The following is a 12,813-nucleotide window of genomic DNA, read 5'->3' as shown; positions in this document are numbered from 1 at the left end:
ATAAAAAAGGTTTGGCTCTTGGAAGGAGGGGAGTGAAAAACGAACACGGAAAAACGAAAACTCCCAAGGTCATGAAGGGGTTAATGACACAGGAGGGGCCACATTTGACAACCAGGTCTCTGACACCCCAGAATGTGGCTGTAGCTTGCATTGGTTGGGCCCAGCTATGGCAACGCCAATGGGAAAGCAAAGGAGAAGGGCACATAGTGGGCCGTGACCGGTCGTATTTCGCCCACAATGTTATACACACGTCAGTATTCATCATTCCATATACAGAGAAATGGCCGCCGTCAGAGCAGACACTAATAGATGACATTGTCCGTCTCAATTTCTCTTTTTACACTGTGTAACTTCTGTCATAAGTGTCACAGGCAAAATGTGACTATTGTGTCCTCGCTGATAGCCGCCCCTTTCCCAGCAGAGCTGAGTACTGATTAGTGCCTGGAGGACTTGTGAAGCCGCGCACCATAGAGAGCGCGGATAGAAAGTCTGTACTGTACGTGGCGTAGTCATCTCGTTTCCCAGCTCGCTCTTACTGCGCTTGCGCAGCACAGTCGTGTGCGGGCTGTGCTCTGCCGGTCTTATCGGTGCAGTGCGAGCATAACCGGAGCAGCCATGAGCGGGACACTGGCCAAGATCGCCGAAATTGAGTCTGAGGTGATTCATTTGGGGCGTTATCTGGGGGCTTCGGAGCGCTGATTGTAGTCACGGCCTGACATGTGTTTGCACATCTGAGTGGGTGACAGGGGCAGAGACTTGCGGGGCACAGGCTCGGAAGGCAATGCTGGGCGTTGTTGTACTATGTCATTCCCAATGTTTCACTGCTAGCACTCACTGTGGACTGTGCTGATTGTATAAAGGTGCTGTCTACATTCAGGAAAGTGGACCCTAAACGTTTTCACCGCTGCAGCCAATCAAAGATGAGCAGCTCATGCTGTGTAACCCTCATAGCCGCCGAGCCCAGTGATTGGCTGCAGCGGTGATATTAGGGTACGTTCACATTTGCGGTTTGCGCCGCAGCGTCGCCACCGCAACACAACGCATGCGTCGTGCGGCCCTATCTTTAACATTGGCGCCGCATGGGGCCGCATGTGCATGCGTTGTGTTGCGTTTTACGCCGCATGCGGCGTTAGGGCGCACCTGTCTGGGCGCGGCAAACGCAACATGTTGGATTTTTTGTGCGGCGCCGACCTTTTCAAAAACGCATGCGTCGTGCGGCCCTATCTTTTAACATTGGCGCCGCATGTGCATGCGTTTTGCTGCGTTTTTGTTTGCGTTGTGCGTTGCGGCGACGACGCTGCGGCGCACAACGCAAATGTGAACTTAGACTTAGCGGTTGATGGTGCGTCGCCGTTGCAGCTAAAGCACCAATGATGGAGCAGCAGGTGGGACCAGGAGCCAGCGGGGGTGGGACCCGGAGCCAGCGGGGGTGGGACCCGGAGCCAGCGGGGTGGGACCCGGAGCCAGCGAGGGTGGGACCCGGAGCCAGCGAGGGTGGGACCCGGAGCCAGCGAGGGTGGGACCCGGAGCCAGCGAGGGTGGGACCCGGAGCCAGCGAGGGTGGGACCCGGAGCCAGCGAGGGTGGGACCCGGAGCCAGCGGGGGTGGGACCCGGAGCCAGCGAGGGTGGGACCCGGAGCCAGCGAGGGTGGGACCAGGAGCCAGCGAGGGTGGGACCCGGAGCCAGCGAGGGTGGGACCCGGAGCCAGCGGGGGTGGGACCCTGCTCTCTGGTCAGTTAGATGTCATACAGCGTTTAGACCCCCCCTTTCCTGTCAGTGGACCACCCCTTTAACAGTTACATGTTAGATGAGCCCATTAAAGCTTGTTTTTCTAAAGTACCTTAATAGCTGCAAATGTTATAAAAAACAAACCAGCAAACAACTGTTACTCATCTTTTCAATCCAACGCAGCCTCAGCACCAGCAATCAGGGCCCCCTCCGATCTTTATTTCATTGATGATGTCACATAGCAACGGGAGCAGTGCAGCCAATCACTGACCTTGGTTGTCTTATGCCCCTCAAACAGGCATCACCACAGAGACCAGTGATTGGATGTGCTGGTCACGTGTGTGTACAACAGGTCATCACTGCAGCAAAGCAAATTCTGAGGGGCATTATGGGTAATTGTATTCCATCACTGACGCTGTGTATCTTAGTGTTTTTTCATTATACATCATTATTAGAGATAAGCAAATTTTCTTGGCTCCTTCCTTATTCGGGAAGGTATAGCGCTTACCGATAAGCTGCAGAGGGAACCTGGCCTAATGGATCACACTGGCCGATCAGCTGTTCGGCTCCGCAGCTGCATGTGTCGCCTGTGTGACTGTCATGTCACATGCATGGAGAGACTAACAAACAGCCTTATAAAAGAGTAGTTCAAAGGATTATTACCGTAGTTATACTTGCCAATAAATCGGGTTACTGCATTAATGTGAAGTACCGCAAACTGTTACCAGACACCCGCTGCCTGTGAAGTACCGCAAACTGCTGCCAGACACCCGCTGCCTGTGAAGTACCACAAACTCATGCCAGTCACGTGACTGGTGGTAATTGGCATTACATCGCAGACAATTGATTTAAACTACTGTGATTCCTATGGCTGCATTCCTGGGTGCCAGTCACATATATTTATGCATAAAACTCTTTCACTTTGCTTTGCAGATGGCTCGGACTCAGAAAAATAAGGCCACCGCACATCATCTTGGTCTCCTAAAAGCCCGCTTAGCTAAACTGCGGCGTGAACTCATCACCCCAAAAGGTGGTGGAGGTGGTGGTCCTGGGGAAGGTAGGTGTGATTTTGAGCTTTCGATGGGACCTCTTTGTATGCAAATGTAATCAAGAATAAGGAGATGAGTGTACTTTCTGGTTGCCTACTTTCATTTCTTGGTAACATTGCAGATGTACTGATCCATTTGCTGCTGCTAATTATTCTAGAGGAAGATGCATTTACAATGCATTTTGGACAACTGCGTAACCAGGAAGTTACACAGAAATAGTTTTCCACCGCAAGTAAAGGTACCTTCAAACTGAACAATTTAACAACGATATCGCTAGCGATCCGTGACGTTGCAGCATCCTGGCTAGCGATATCGTTGTGTTTGACACGCAGCAGCGATCTGGATCCTGCTGTGACATCGTTGGTCGGAGCAGAAAGGCCAGAACTTTATTTCGTCGCTGGATCTCCCGCAGACATCGCTGAATCGGCGTGTGTGACGCCGATTCAGCGATGTCTTCACTGGTAACCAGGGTAAACATCAGGTTACTAAGCACAGGGCCGCGCTTAGTAACCCGATGTTTACCCTGGCTACCAGTGTAAATGTAAAAAAACAAACAAACACTACTTACTTAAATTCCGGTGTCTGTCCCCGGCGCTCTGCTTCCCTGCACTGTCAGCGCCGGCTGGCCGTAAAGCAGATTACAGCGGTGACGTCACCGCTCTGCTTTACGGTTGTCCGGCGCTCACAGTCAGTTCAGGAAGCAGAGCGCCGGGGGACAGACACCGGAATATAAGTATGTAGTGTTTTTTTTTTTTTACATTTACACTGGTAACCAGGGTAAACATCGGGTTACTAAGCGCGGCCCTGCGCTTAGTAACCCGATGTTTACCCTGGTTACCAGGGGACTTCGCATAGTTGGTCGCTGGAGAGCTGTCTGTGTGACAGCTCTCCAGCGACCACACAGCGACGCTGCAGCGATCGGCATCGTTGTCTAGATCGCTGCAGCGTCGCTAAATGTGACGGTACCTTAAGATTATTTTCACAGTAATCATCAGTTAGAATGGATCCATCAGCAATCTGCTGTGTAGGCATAACTTTTTTTTTTTTTTTGTCCGGCTAAAAAAAACACAATTACAACTGGATCCATTTTTGAAGTCTATGGAAAACAGATTCTTGAATTAGCCATCAGTTTTTCTTTCACGTGAAAATAATCCGTTTTAAATTGAACAAAATTGATTGCTATTTAATGGATCTGTTTTCCATAGACCTCAATGTTAAACGGATCCATTTGTAATAAAAAAAAAATTTCGGGCTGACAATGTTCTATCTAGACAACTTTTTGTTAACGGATTGCTGCTGGCTCCCTTCGAGTCATTACTGGACATGTGAACATAACCTTTCATAGACATTAGTATGGCTTTCTTTCTGGGCTTCTGAAAAGGTGAAAATTAGTGATGAGCGAATATACTTTTCTCGAGCACGCTCGGGTGACCTCCGAGTATTTTTTAGTGCTCGGAGATTTAGTTTTCATCACAGCAGCTGAATGATTTACATCTGTTAGCCAGCTTGATTACATGTGGGGATTCCCTAGCAACTAGGCAACCCCCACATGTACTTATGCTGGCTAACAGCTGTAAATCATTTAGCTGCGGCAATGAAAACAATCTCCGAGCACTAAAAAATATTCCGAGGACCCCCGAGCATGCTCGAGAAATCTCAAGTAACGAGTATATTCGCTCATCACTAGTGAAAATGCCTCCTTCACTCTGGATGGCAGACACACTTGCAGCAAGCACACTGACAGACTATAGCGGCTTGTGCTGGTTTGACTAACATAAGCATGTGATGCAATATTCTTATATATAGATGATTTGGTTTGATCATGGATTTATTCTTTTAGGCTTCGATGTTGCAAAGACTGGAGATGCCCGAATTGGATTTGTGGGATTTCCATCTGTGGGAAAGTCAACACTTCTCAGCAACCTGGCTGGTGTTTATTCTGAAGTGGCAGCTTATGAATTTACTACACTGACCACAGTACCTGGGGTCGTGAGATACAAAGGGGCGAAAATTCAGGTAAATATGCTCTCGTATGGTAAGAAAGGCATAGCTCCTAGTCACATGGCACAATACATACTCATTCACGTCTTTTGTCTCCAATGGTACACATGCATGAAATAACCTTAAAATCAGATGATCGCAGCTGTGACGACCTTCCTGCTTCCAGCAGGTCTCACTTTGTTTGGTTTCTGAAGTTAGGAGCAAATGTCTGTAACCCGTAACAAAGCAGTTGTTGACATACTGTAGTGATGACCACAATAACAACTCGCGTGATTGCTGCAGTCAGTCCCTTGGCTCAGAGGCTCATGCCATCTACATCACTATCACTACTAAGGCCAGTTATTGGCTGCAGCGATGACATCCAACTCCAGCGCACTTGACCGCTGCAGCCAATCACTGTGCGCAGTGGCTTATCCCATCTCTATCACCTTCTATTAGCTGCAGCAGTCATTTGCACTCTCATTGTGACGTTACTCGTGTTGTCTGTCAAAAAGTCCAGCGCAGCAGCAAAGAGTCAGCATAGCTATGATTATTTTTTTTTTCCGTCTTCTAACCTATGGGGAAATAAAAATGAATCATGGACAACCCTCTTAATAATATATATATATTTTTTTCACCAGTTGCTTGACCTTCCTGGAATCATTGAAGGGGCTAAAGATGGAAAAGGCAGAGGTCGCCAAGTCATTGCAGGTGAGTTGGATTTATGTGAATACAAAAAGTGCAATATTTTACAATTATTCCAATATATAAATATTTTTCACCTACAGTGGCACGCACATGCAATTTGATCCTTATTGTCTTGGATGTTTTAAAACCTTTGGGACACAAAAAAATTATTGAAAATGAACTGGAGGGCTTTGGTATCCGACTGAACAAGCAGCCACCAAACATCGGATTCAAGAAAAAGGACAAAGGTGGCATCAATCTTACTGCTACTGTGAGTATGGTGGCAAACCTGCAACTTGAAAAGCTGCAAGGAAACTGTAGTGTTTCAGTACAGTCTCGTAAGGGTTTGTAAGAAAAGGAGTGGTAAATTAATGTACGCTCTTCAGAACAGACTGTAGCTTTTTGTCATTCCTACATACAGTCATGGTCAAAAGTATTGACACCCCTGCAATTCTGTCAGATAATACTCATTTTCTTCCTGAAAATGATTGTAAACACACATTATTTGGTATTATTATCTTCATTTAATTTGTCTTAAATGAAAAAACACAAAAGAGAATGAGGCAAAAAGCAAAACATTGATCATTTCACACAAAACTCCAAAAATGGGCCAGACAAAAGTATTGGCACCTTCAGCTTAATAATTAGTTGCACAACCTTTAGCCAAAATAACTGCGACCCCATCAATGAGTTTCTTGCAATGCTCTGCTGGAATTTTAGACCATTCTTCTTTGGCAAACTGCTCCAGGTTCCTGATATTTGAAGGGTGCCTTCTCCAAACTGCCATTTTTAGATCTCTCCACAGGTGTTCTATGGGATTCAGGTCTGGACTCATTGCTGGCCACCTTAGAAGTCTCCAGTGCTTTCTCTCAAACCATTTTCTAGTGCTTTTTGAAATATGTTTTGGGTCATTGTCCTGCTGGAAGACCCATGACCTCTGAGGGAGACCCAGCTTTCTCACACTGGGCCCTACATTATGCTGCAAAATTTGTTGGTAGTCTTCAGACTTCATAATGCCATGCACACGGTCAAGCAGTCCAGTGCCAGAGGCAGCAAAGCAACCCCAAAACATCAGCGAACCTCCGCCATGTTTGACTGTAGGGACCGTGTTCTTTTCTTTGAATGCCTCTTTTTTCTCCTGTAAACTCTATGTTGATGCCTTTGCCCAAAAAGCTCTACTTTTGTCTCACCTGACCAGAAATCATTCTTCCAAAACGTTTTAGGCTTTTTTAGGTAAGTTTAGGCAAACTCCAGCCTGGCTTTTTTATGTCTCGGGGTAAGAAGTGGGGTCTTCCTGGGTCTCCTACCATACAGTCCCTTTTCATTCAGACGCCGATGGATAGTACGGGTTGACACTCTTGTACCCTGGGACTGCAGGGCAGCTTGAACTTGTTTGGATGTTAGTCGAGTTTCTTTATCCAACATCCGCACAATCTTGCGTTGAAATCTCTTGTCAATTTTTGTTTTCCGTCCACATCTATGGAGGTTAGCCACGGTGCCATGGGCTTTAAACTTCTTGATGACACTGCGCACGGTAGACACAGGAACATTCAGGTCTTTGGAGATGGACTTGTAGCCTTGACATTGCTCATGCTTCCTCACAATTTGGTTTCTCAAGTCCTCAGACAGTTCTTTGGTCTTCTTTCTTTTCTCCATGCTCAATGTGGTACACACAAGGACACAGGACAGAGGTTGAGTCAACTTTAATCCATGTCAACTGGCTGCAAGTGTGATTTAGTTATTTCCAACACCTGTTAGGTGCCACAGGTAAGTTACAGGTGCTGTTAATTACACTAATTAGAGAATATGCAAATTGCCTCTTCTGAGAAAAAGAGGACTTAAACTCTATATCGCCACCTGTTGGAAGTAGCGATCCTATAAGTCACAATCAACCGTTTAACTAGTCGTGCAATATGACTTAGGATAAAAGCCAAATCAATATCTCAATTCGCAGACACGGTGTTTCGGGCTGTTGGCCCTCGTCAGTGCGAAGCATGAGAACGATACAAATTAGAGAAGCATCACATGATTTTTTGAATAGTGCCAATACTTTTGTCCACCCCCTTTTTCATGTTTGGTGTGGAATTATATCCAATTTGGCTTCAGGACAATTCTTTTTGTGTTTTTTCATTTAAGACAAATTAATTGAAGATAATAATAACAAAGAATGTGTTTGCATTCATTTTCAGGAAGAAAATGAGTATTATCTGACAGAATTGCAGGGGTGTCAATACTTTTGGCCATGACTGTATATGGCTTCTTCTAAAACTTTTAATACAGGCACATACTTGGTCAGTAAGTGTTAGTGTATGTGCACACGTTGCGGTGTTTACTGCGTTAAAAACGCTGCGGATCCGCAGCAGTTTTCCATGCGGTGTACAGTACCATGTTAACCTATGGAAAACAAAAACCGCTGTGCACATGCGGTTTATTTTCCGCTGCATGTCAATTCTTTGTGCGGAATCCTCAGCGGTTTAACACCTGCTCCATATAAAAAAAACGCAGGTGTAAAACTGCAGTAGAATCCGCACAAAAACCGCCGAAAATCCGCGATAAATCCGCAGGAAAAAACGCAGTATTTTTGCCCTGCGGATTTATCAAAATCAGTGCGGAAAAATCCACACACCAGTCCGCAGCGTGTGCACATAGCCTTAGTTGATGCGTCTTTGCACTCAAGCCAGAAAAAGAGCCAGAAAACTGATAAATGTAATAATTTGCATGCTGGATGAGATTTTGTTTAATATTCTCCTTATATTCCTTTTGTTCTTAAACACTCAGTGTACGCAAAGTGAGCTGGATTTGGAGACCGTAAAAAGTATCCTGGCAGAATACAAAATCCACAATGCAGATATCACGCTGCGCAGTGATGCTACCGCTGATGACCTTATTGATGTGGTTGAAGGCAATAGGTATTTCAACTATAAGTGAAGTTTCATTCTTAAGGTACCATCACACTGAACAACTTAACAACGATATCGCTAGCGATCCATGACGTTGCAATGTCCTGGATAGCGATATCGTTGTGTTTGACACGCAGCAGCGATCTGGATCCTGCTGTGACATAGTTGGTCGGAGCAGAAAGGCCAGAACTTTATTTTGTCGCTGGATCTCCCGCAGACATCGCTGAATCGGCATGTGTGACGCCGATTCAGCGATGTCTTCACTGGTAACCAGGGTAAACATCGGGTTACTAAGCGCAGGGCCGCGCTTAGTAACCTGATGTTTACCCTGGTTACCAGTGTAAATGTAAAAAAAACCAAACATTACATACTTACATTCCGGTGTCTGTTGCGTCCCCTGGTGTTCTGCTTCCCTGCACTGACTGTGAGCGCCGGCTGGCCGTAAAGCACAGCGGTGACGTCACCGCTCTGCTTTACAGCTGGCGCTTACACAGTGCAGGGAAGCAGAACGCCGGGGGACGTGACAGACACCGGAATGTAAGTATGTAGTGTTTGTTTTTTTTTACATTTACACTGGTAACCAGGGTAAACATCGGGTTACTAAGCACGGCCCTGCGCTTAGTAACCCGATGTTTACCCTGGTTACCCAGAGACTTCGGCATCCTTGGTCGCTGGAGAGCGGTCTGTGTGACAGCTCTCCAGCGACGCTGCAGCGATCGGCATCGTTGTCTAGATCGCTGCAGCGTCGCTAAATGTGACGGTACCTTTAGAAATAAGATGGCGGTTTTGTCTTTTTCTATCCTGCTCCTCTTTCTTTCAGAGTCTACATCCCTTGCATCTATGTGTTGAATAAGATTGACCAGATCTCATTAGAAGAATTAGATGTCATTTACAAGGTGCCACACTGTGTTCCTATCTCTGCCCATCACCGCTGGAACTTTGATGACCTCTTAGAAAAAATCTGGGATTACTTACGATTGGTTCGAATGTAAGTGGTAAACCAGATTTGTTATGGGGTCTCCTATGCCTGATAATGTGGTATGATTTCTTTGTGATACCTCTAAAGATAATACTTTTATGCTTTATTTTTACTTCAGCTACACTAAGCCCAAGGGTCAGTTACCGGATTACACCGCACCAGTTGTGCTTCCTGACTGTCGCACAGCAGTTGAAGATTTCTGCACTAAAATTCACAAAAACCTCATCAAAGAATTTAAGTAGTGAGTATCTTGCGGTTCGGTGTTTAAGAAGACTGCTTTACCATTTTCCCATATTGATTGGTTTCTACAATTCCTGCTGTTGCTTTAGTACATCTGCCTTGGTCTTTTATCTTTGCTTTTACATCATTATACATTTTTGCTATTTTGCATATTCCAAACTCAACTTCCTAATTGCTAACAGAGCATGGCAAAATCCTAGCCATGGGAATGAGTTATGGTACACCTCCCCAATTGGTGGCTTATTTACCAAACTTGTAACATATGTAATCCAACAAAACTGAAATGAGGATGGATTGAGTGATGGTAGTAGAGAGGATGTCACCTTGAGAAGTCAGTCATTAAAGAGGTTGTCCACTACTTTATCATTGATGACCTGTGTCTGATCAGTCGGAGTTTGACACTTGGCCCTTCTAACGATCGACTGTTCTCGGTGTCTGTTGAGCTGCCAGCCGGAAATACCCAATTGCGGAGCTGCTCTATCTTTTGATAGTGGCCATTGCCGGGTACTGCACATCTGCCCCCTATTGATTTGAATATAAGGCAATGTGCAGTACCCTGGCGCGGCCGCTATTGGAAGACAGAGCAGATCTGCAATTGAGTATTTCTGGCCACCGCCCTCACTGAGAACCGCTGAACGGGTGTCAGACTCCAACCGATCAGACATTGATGACCTATCCTAATGATAGGTCATCAATGATAAAGTAATGGATGACCTCTGTTGATGCTTGTCAGCCTTACATGACATGAAAAGAACCGTAATGAAATTCTATTATTGCTGATTTTCTTTCTTTATCTTGCCAACAGTGCTCTGGTTTGGGGTTCATCTGTAAAGCACAATCCACAAAAAGTTGGTAAAGATCATGTAATGGAAGATGAAGATGTCATTCAAATAGTAAAGAAGTGATCAAATACAAGATTGCCTTGCTACTTACAGCTGCAAACACTGAACATCCCGCATCATATTTCTGTATGTAGCTGGTCACCCATCTGTAAATATGTCTTATGCAAAACTGTCAATAAAATTTTGCTCCACAAACCATCCATTAGTGTTTTGTAAAAAAAAAAAAAAATATATATATATATATGTATATATATATATATATATATATATATATATATATATATATATATATATATATATATATATATATACGGTATATATATATTAAAATGGTGAAATGAGAATACAATAAACGCTGGTGCATAACAATCCGATTTTTAAGGTTTTTTTTTTTTTAATCTACTTCCCAGTCAAAGGGAGAAAAATGCTCTATATGTAATCAGAAGCATAGAGATGTACAATAGGGACCTGTAACATTAATGGTCGAGTCTGCAAGGAGCTATTAGATAGTTATGTGATAGACTGCCTCAGCTTGCACTGCTCCTCCTTCCAATCAAGATCCTGGGATGACTCTCAATAGTGACAGCAGCATGTGAGAAGTCTAACTGAAGAAGACTGCTCCCTCTGTCAGTCCCTCGGCACTTTCACAGATGAGTTGCTGCCATATGCCTCAACCTAACAGACCCCGCCCCGTTGGCATCTAATAGGATACCTGTCAGTAAAAGGCCAATCTGTTAGTTATGCAATGTATCATAGGATCACATGAACAGGTCCACTTGTGTGAAAAACAAACTGTTCAAATAAAAAAAAAAATCCCAGTTTAAAAAAAAAAAAAAAAAAATTTGAAATCCAACCCCCTCTCAAAAATAACATGCATTTGGTATTGCTATGTTCGTTATGACCCACACTGTTAAGACATTCTGCATGGTGAACGCTGTTTAAACCGCAATTATTATATAGCATTTTTTTTGTTCATCTCTCCTCGCACAGAAAAACAAAATAACAAGTGAACAAAAACGTTATGTATCCCAAAATGGTACCAATAAAACTAACGCTTCTTACATAAAAAAATCAAAGACATCATACAAATCGGAGAGCCCTAACCATTAGAATGCCGCTATCAATCTCTGACAGCAGCATTTAAATGGAACTCTCAACAGTGTGCACGTGTGAATCCTCCCCCGAGATTGCGTTAAGAGGTAACCATGGCAGCAGGGGGCCTATGTAAGGCCACCATAGCTGCCATCTTGGTACTCCTGTGATGCTCAGCCCAAAAAAATAAACTACAAAATTCACCCTAGTGAATTGATGTCCACCAACAAATATGCAACCAATGTCAAAGTGAACATAAACAAAGAATGACAAAAAATATATATAAAAAATAATTTTATTGAAAGTAAAATAAAAAATCAAAAAATGCAGAAAAGGGAAAAACAACCAATAATACTACACCATGTAACAAAAGATATATTGAATGAGGAGACCAGATCCATATAATATAAAAGATACTAAAAAAGTACAGGGTGGAGCGCGGTAATTTGCTTTTTTGCACTGCATGCTGTGGCGGCACTGTCGGTCGAAGAGAGGGGAGAGTGGGTGTGGCTTACAGTGGCTGATGGGAGATTTGTATTCCTCTGCCTTTCAGTTGCCATCATGCAGTGGACACGTGAGGAGAGGTCATTTTGTGTTGAAGCGTATTTTTCAAATGCCCACTCGATCATTGCAGTGCAGCGTGCTTTTCGTTTACAATTCGCTGTTCCTCCACGCGGACGTGTTCCTGGACGGCAATCAATTGTAAATTGGGTGAATGCATTCAGAACAGCAGGGAATGTGTCATGTGTACGAAGGGGACCTGAGAGAAGGATTACAACACCACAAAACATCGAGAGAGTTAGAGCAGCAGTACTGCAATCTCCGAAACGCTCTGCTCGGAAGCAATCATTTGCTCTTGGCATTTCAAGACGTTCTCTCCACCGGATTCTTCATGATGAACTGAATTTTCACCGGTATAAAATGTGCGTGGTCCAACATTTGTCAGCATGGGACTATTTGACACGGCGGACCTCTTGTGAAGACATGTTAGCAACGATACCCCGTGACGCAATTGTGTTTTTTTCTGATGAGGCACATTTTCACCTCAGTGGGTGTGTAAACAAACAAAATATGCGTTACTGGAGTGAAACAAACCCCAGAGAAGTTCACGAGAGACCTCTGCATTCGGACCGCGTCACTGTGTGGTGCGCCATATCACGAGTAGGCATCATTGGTCCTGACTTTTTTCAGGATAATGGTCGTGCCATAACTGTGAACTCCGAACGGTACTTGTCTATGATACAGGATTATTTTCAGTCGGCTCTTGAGGCAATGGAACTAGAGGATACATGGTTCCAACAGGATGGTGCCACTG

The 12,813-nt window shown here is 44.5% G+C and overlaps 1 protein-coding gene across 1 annotated transcript; it reads left to right on the top strand.

The window, feature by feature from the left end:
• The first annotated feature begins 506 nt into the window (after positions 1–506).
• On the top strand, positions 507–10,604 carry DRG1 (developmentally regulated GTP binding protein 1). The gene is made up of 9 exons (XM_069757803.1): positions 507–657; positions 2,663–2,786; positions 4,619–4,794; positions 5,400–5,469; positions 5,547–5,716; positions 8,224–8,354; positions 9,166–9,333; positions 9,443–9,565; positions 10,370–10,604. Exons 1-9 carry the CDS (start codon positions 616–618, stop codon positions 10,467–10,469), a joined length of 1,104 nt encoding a protein of 367 aa, XP_069613904.1. The 5' UTR covers positions 507–615; the 3' UTR covers positions 10,470–10,604.
• The last annotated feature ends 2,209 nt before the right edge of the window (positions 10,605–12,813 follow it).

The sequence above is a fragment of the Ranitomeya imitator genome, chromosome 1 (genome assembly GCF_032444005.1).
Source record: "Ranitomeya imitator isolate aRanImi1 chromosome 1, aRanImi1.pri, whole genome shotgun sequence".
NCBI classification, from domain to species: Eukaryota; Metazoa; Chordata; class Amphibia; order Anura; family Dendrobatidae; genus Ranitomeya; species Ranitomeya imitator.
This window is presented reverse-complemented; position numbering and strand designations above follow the sequence as displayed.

Excerpts from the sequence above, each read along its gene's own strand:
- DRG1 (XM_069757803.1), top strand. The coding sequence starts at position 616 with ATGAGCGGGACACTGGCCAAGATCGCCGAAATTGAGTCTGAG. Across the intron at positions 658-2,662 it reads TCGCCGAAATTGAGTCTGAG|ATGGCTCGGACTCAGAAAAA; the intron begins GTGATTCATTTG and ends TTTGCTTTGCAG. Across the intron at positions 4,795-5,399 it reads ACAAAGGGGCGAAAATTCAG|TTGCTTGACCTTCCTGGAAT; the intron begins GTAAATATGCTC and ends TTTTTTCACCAG.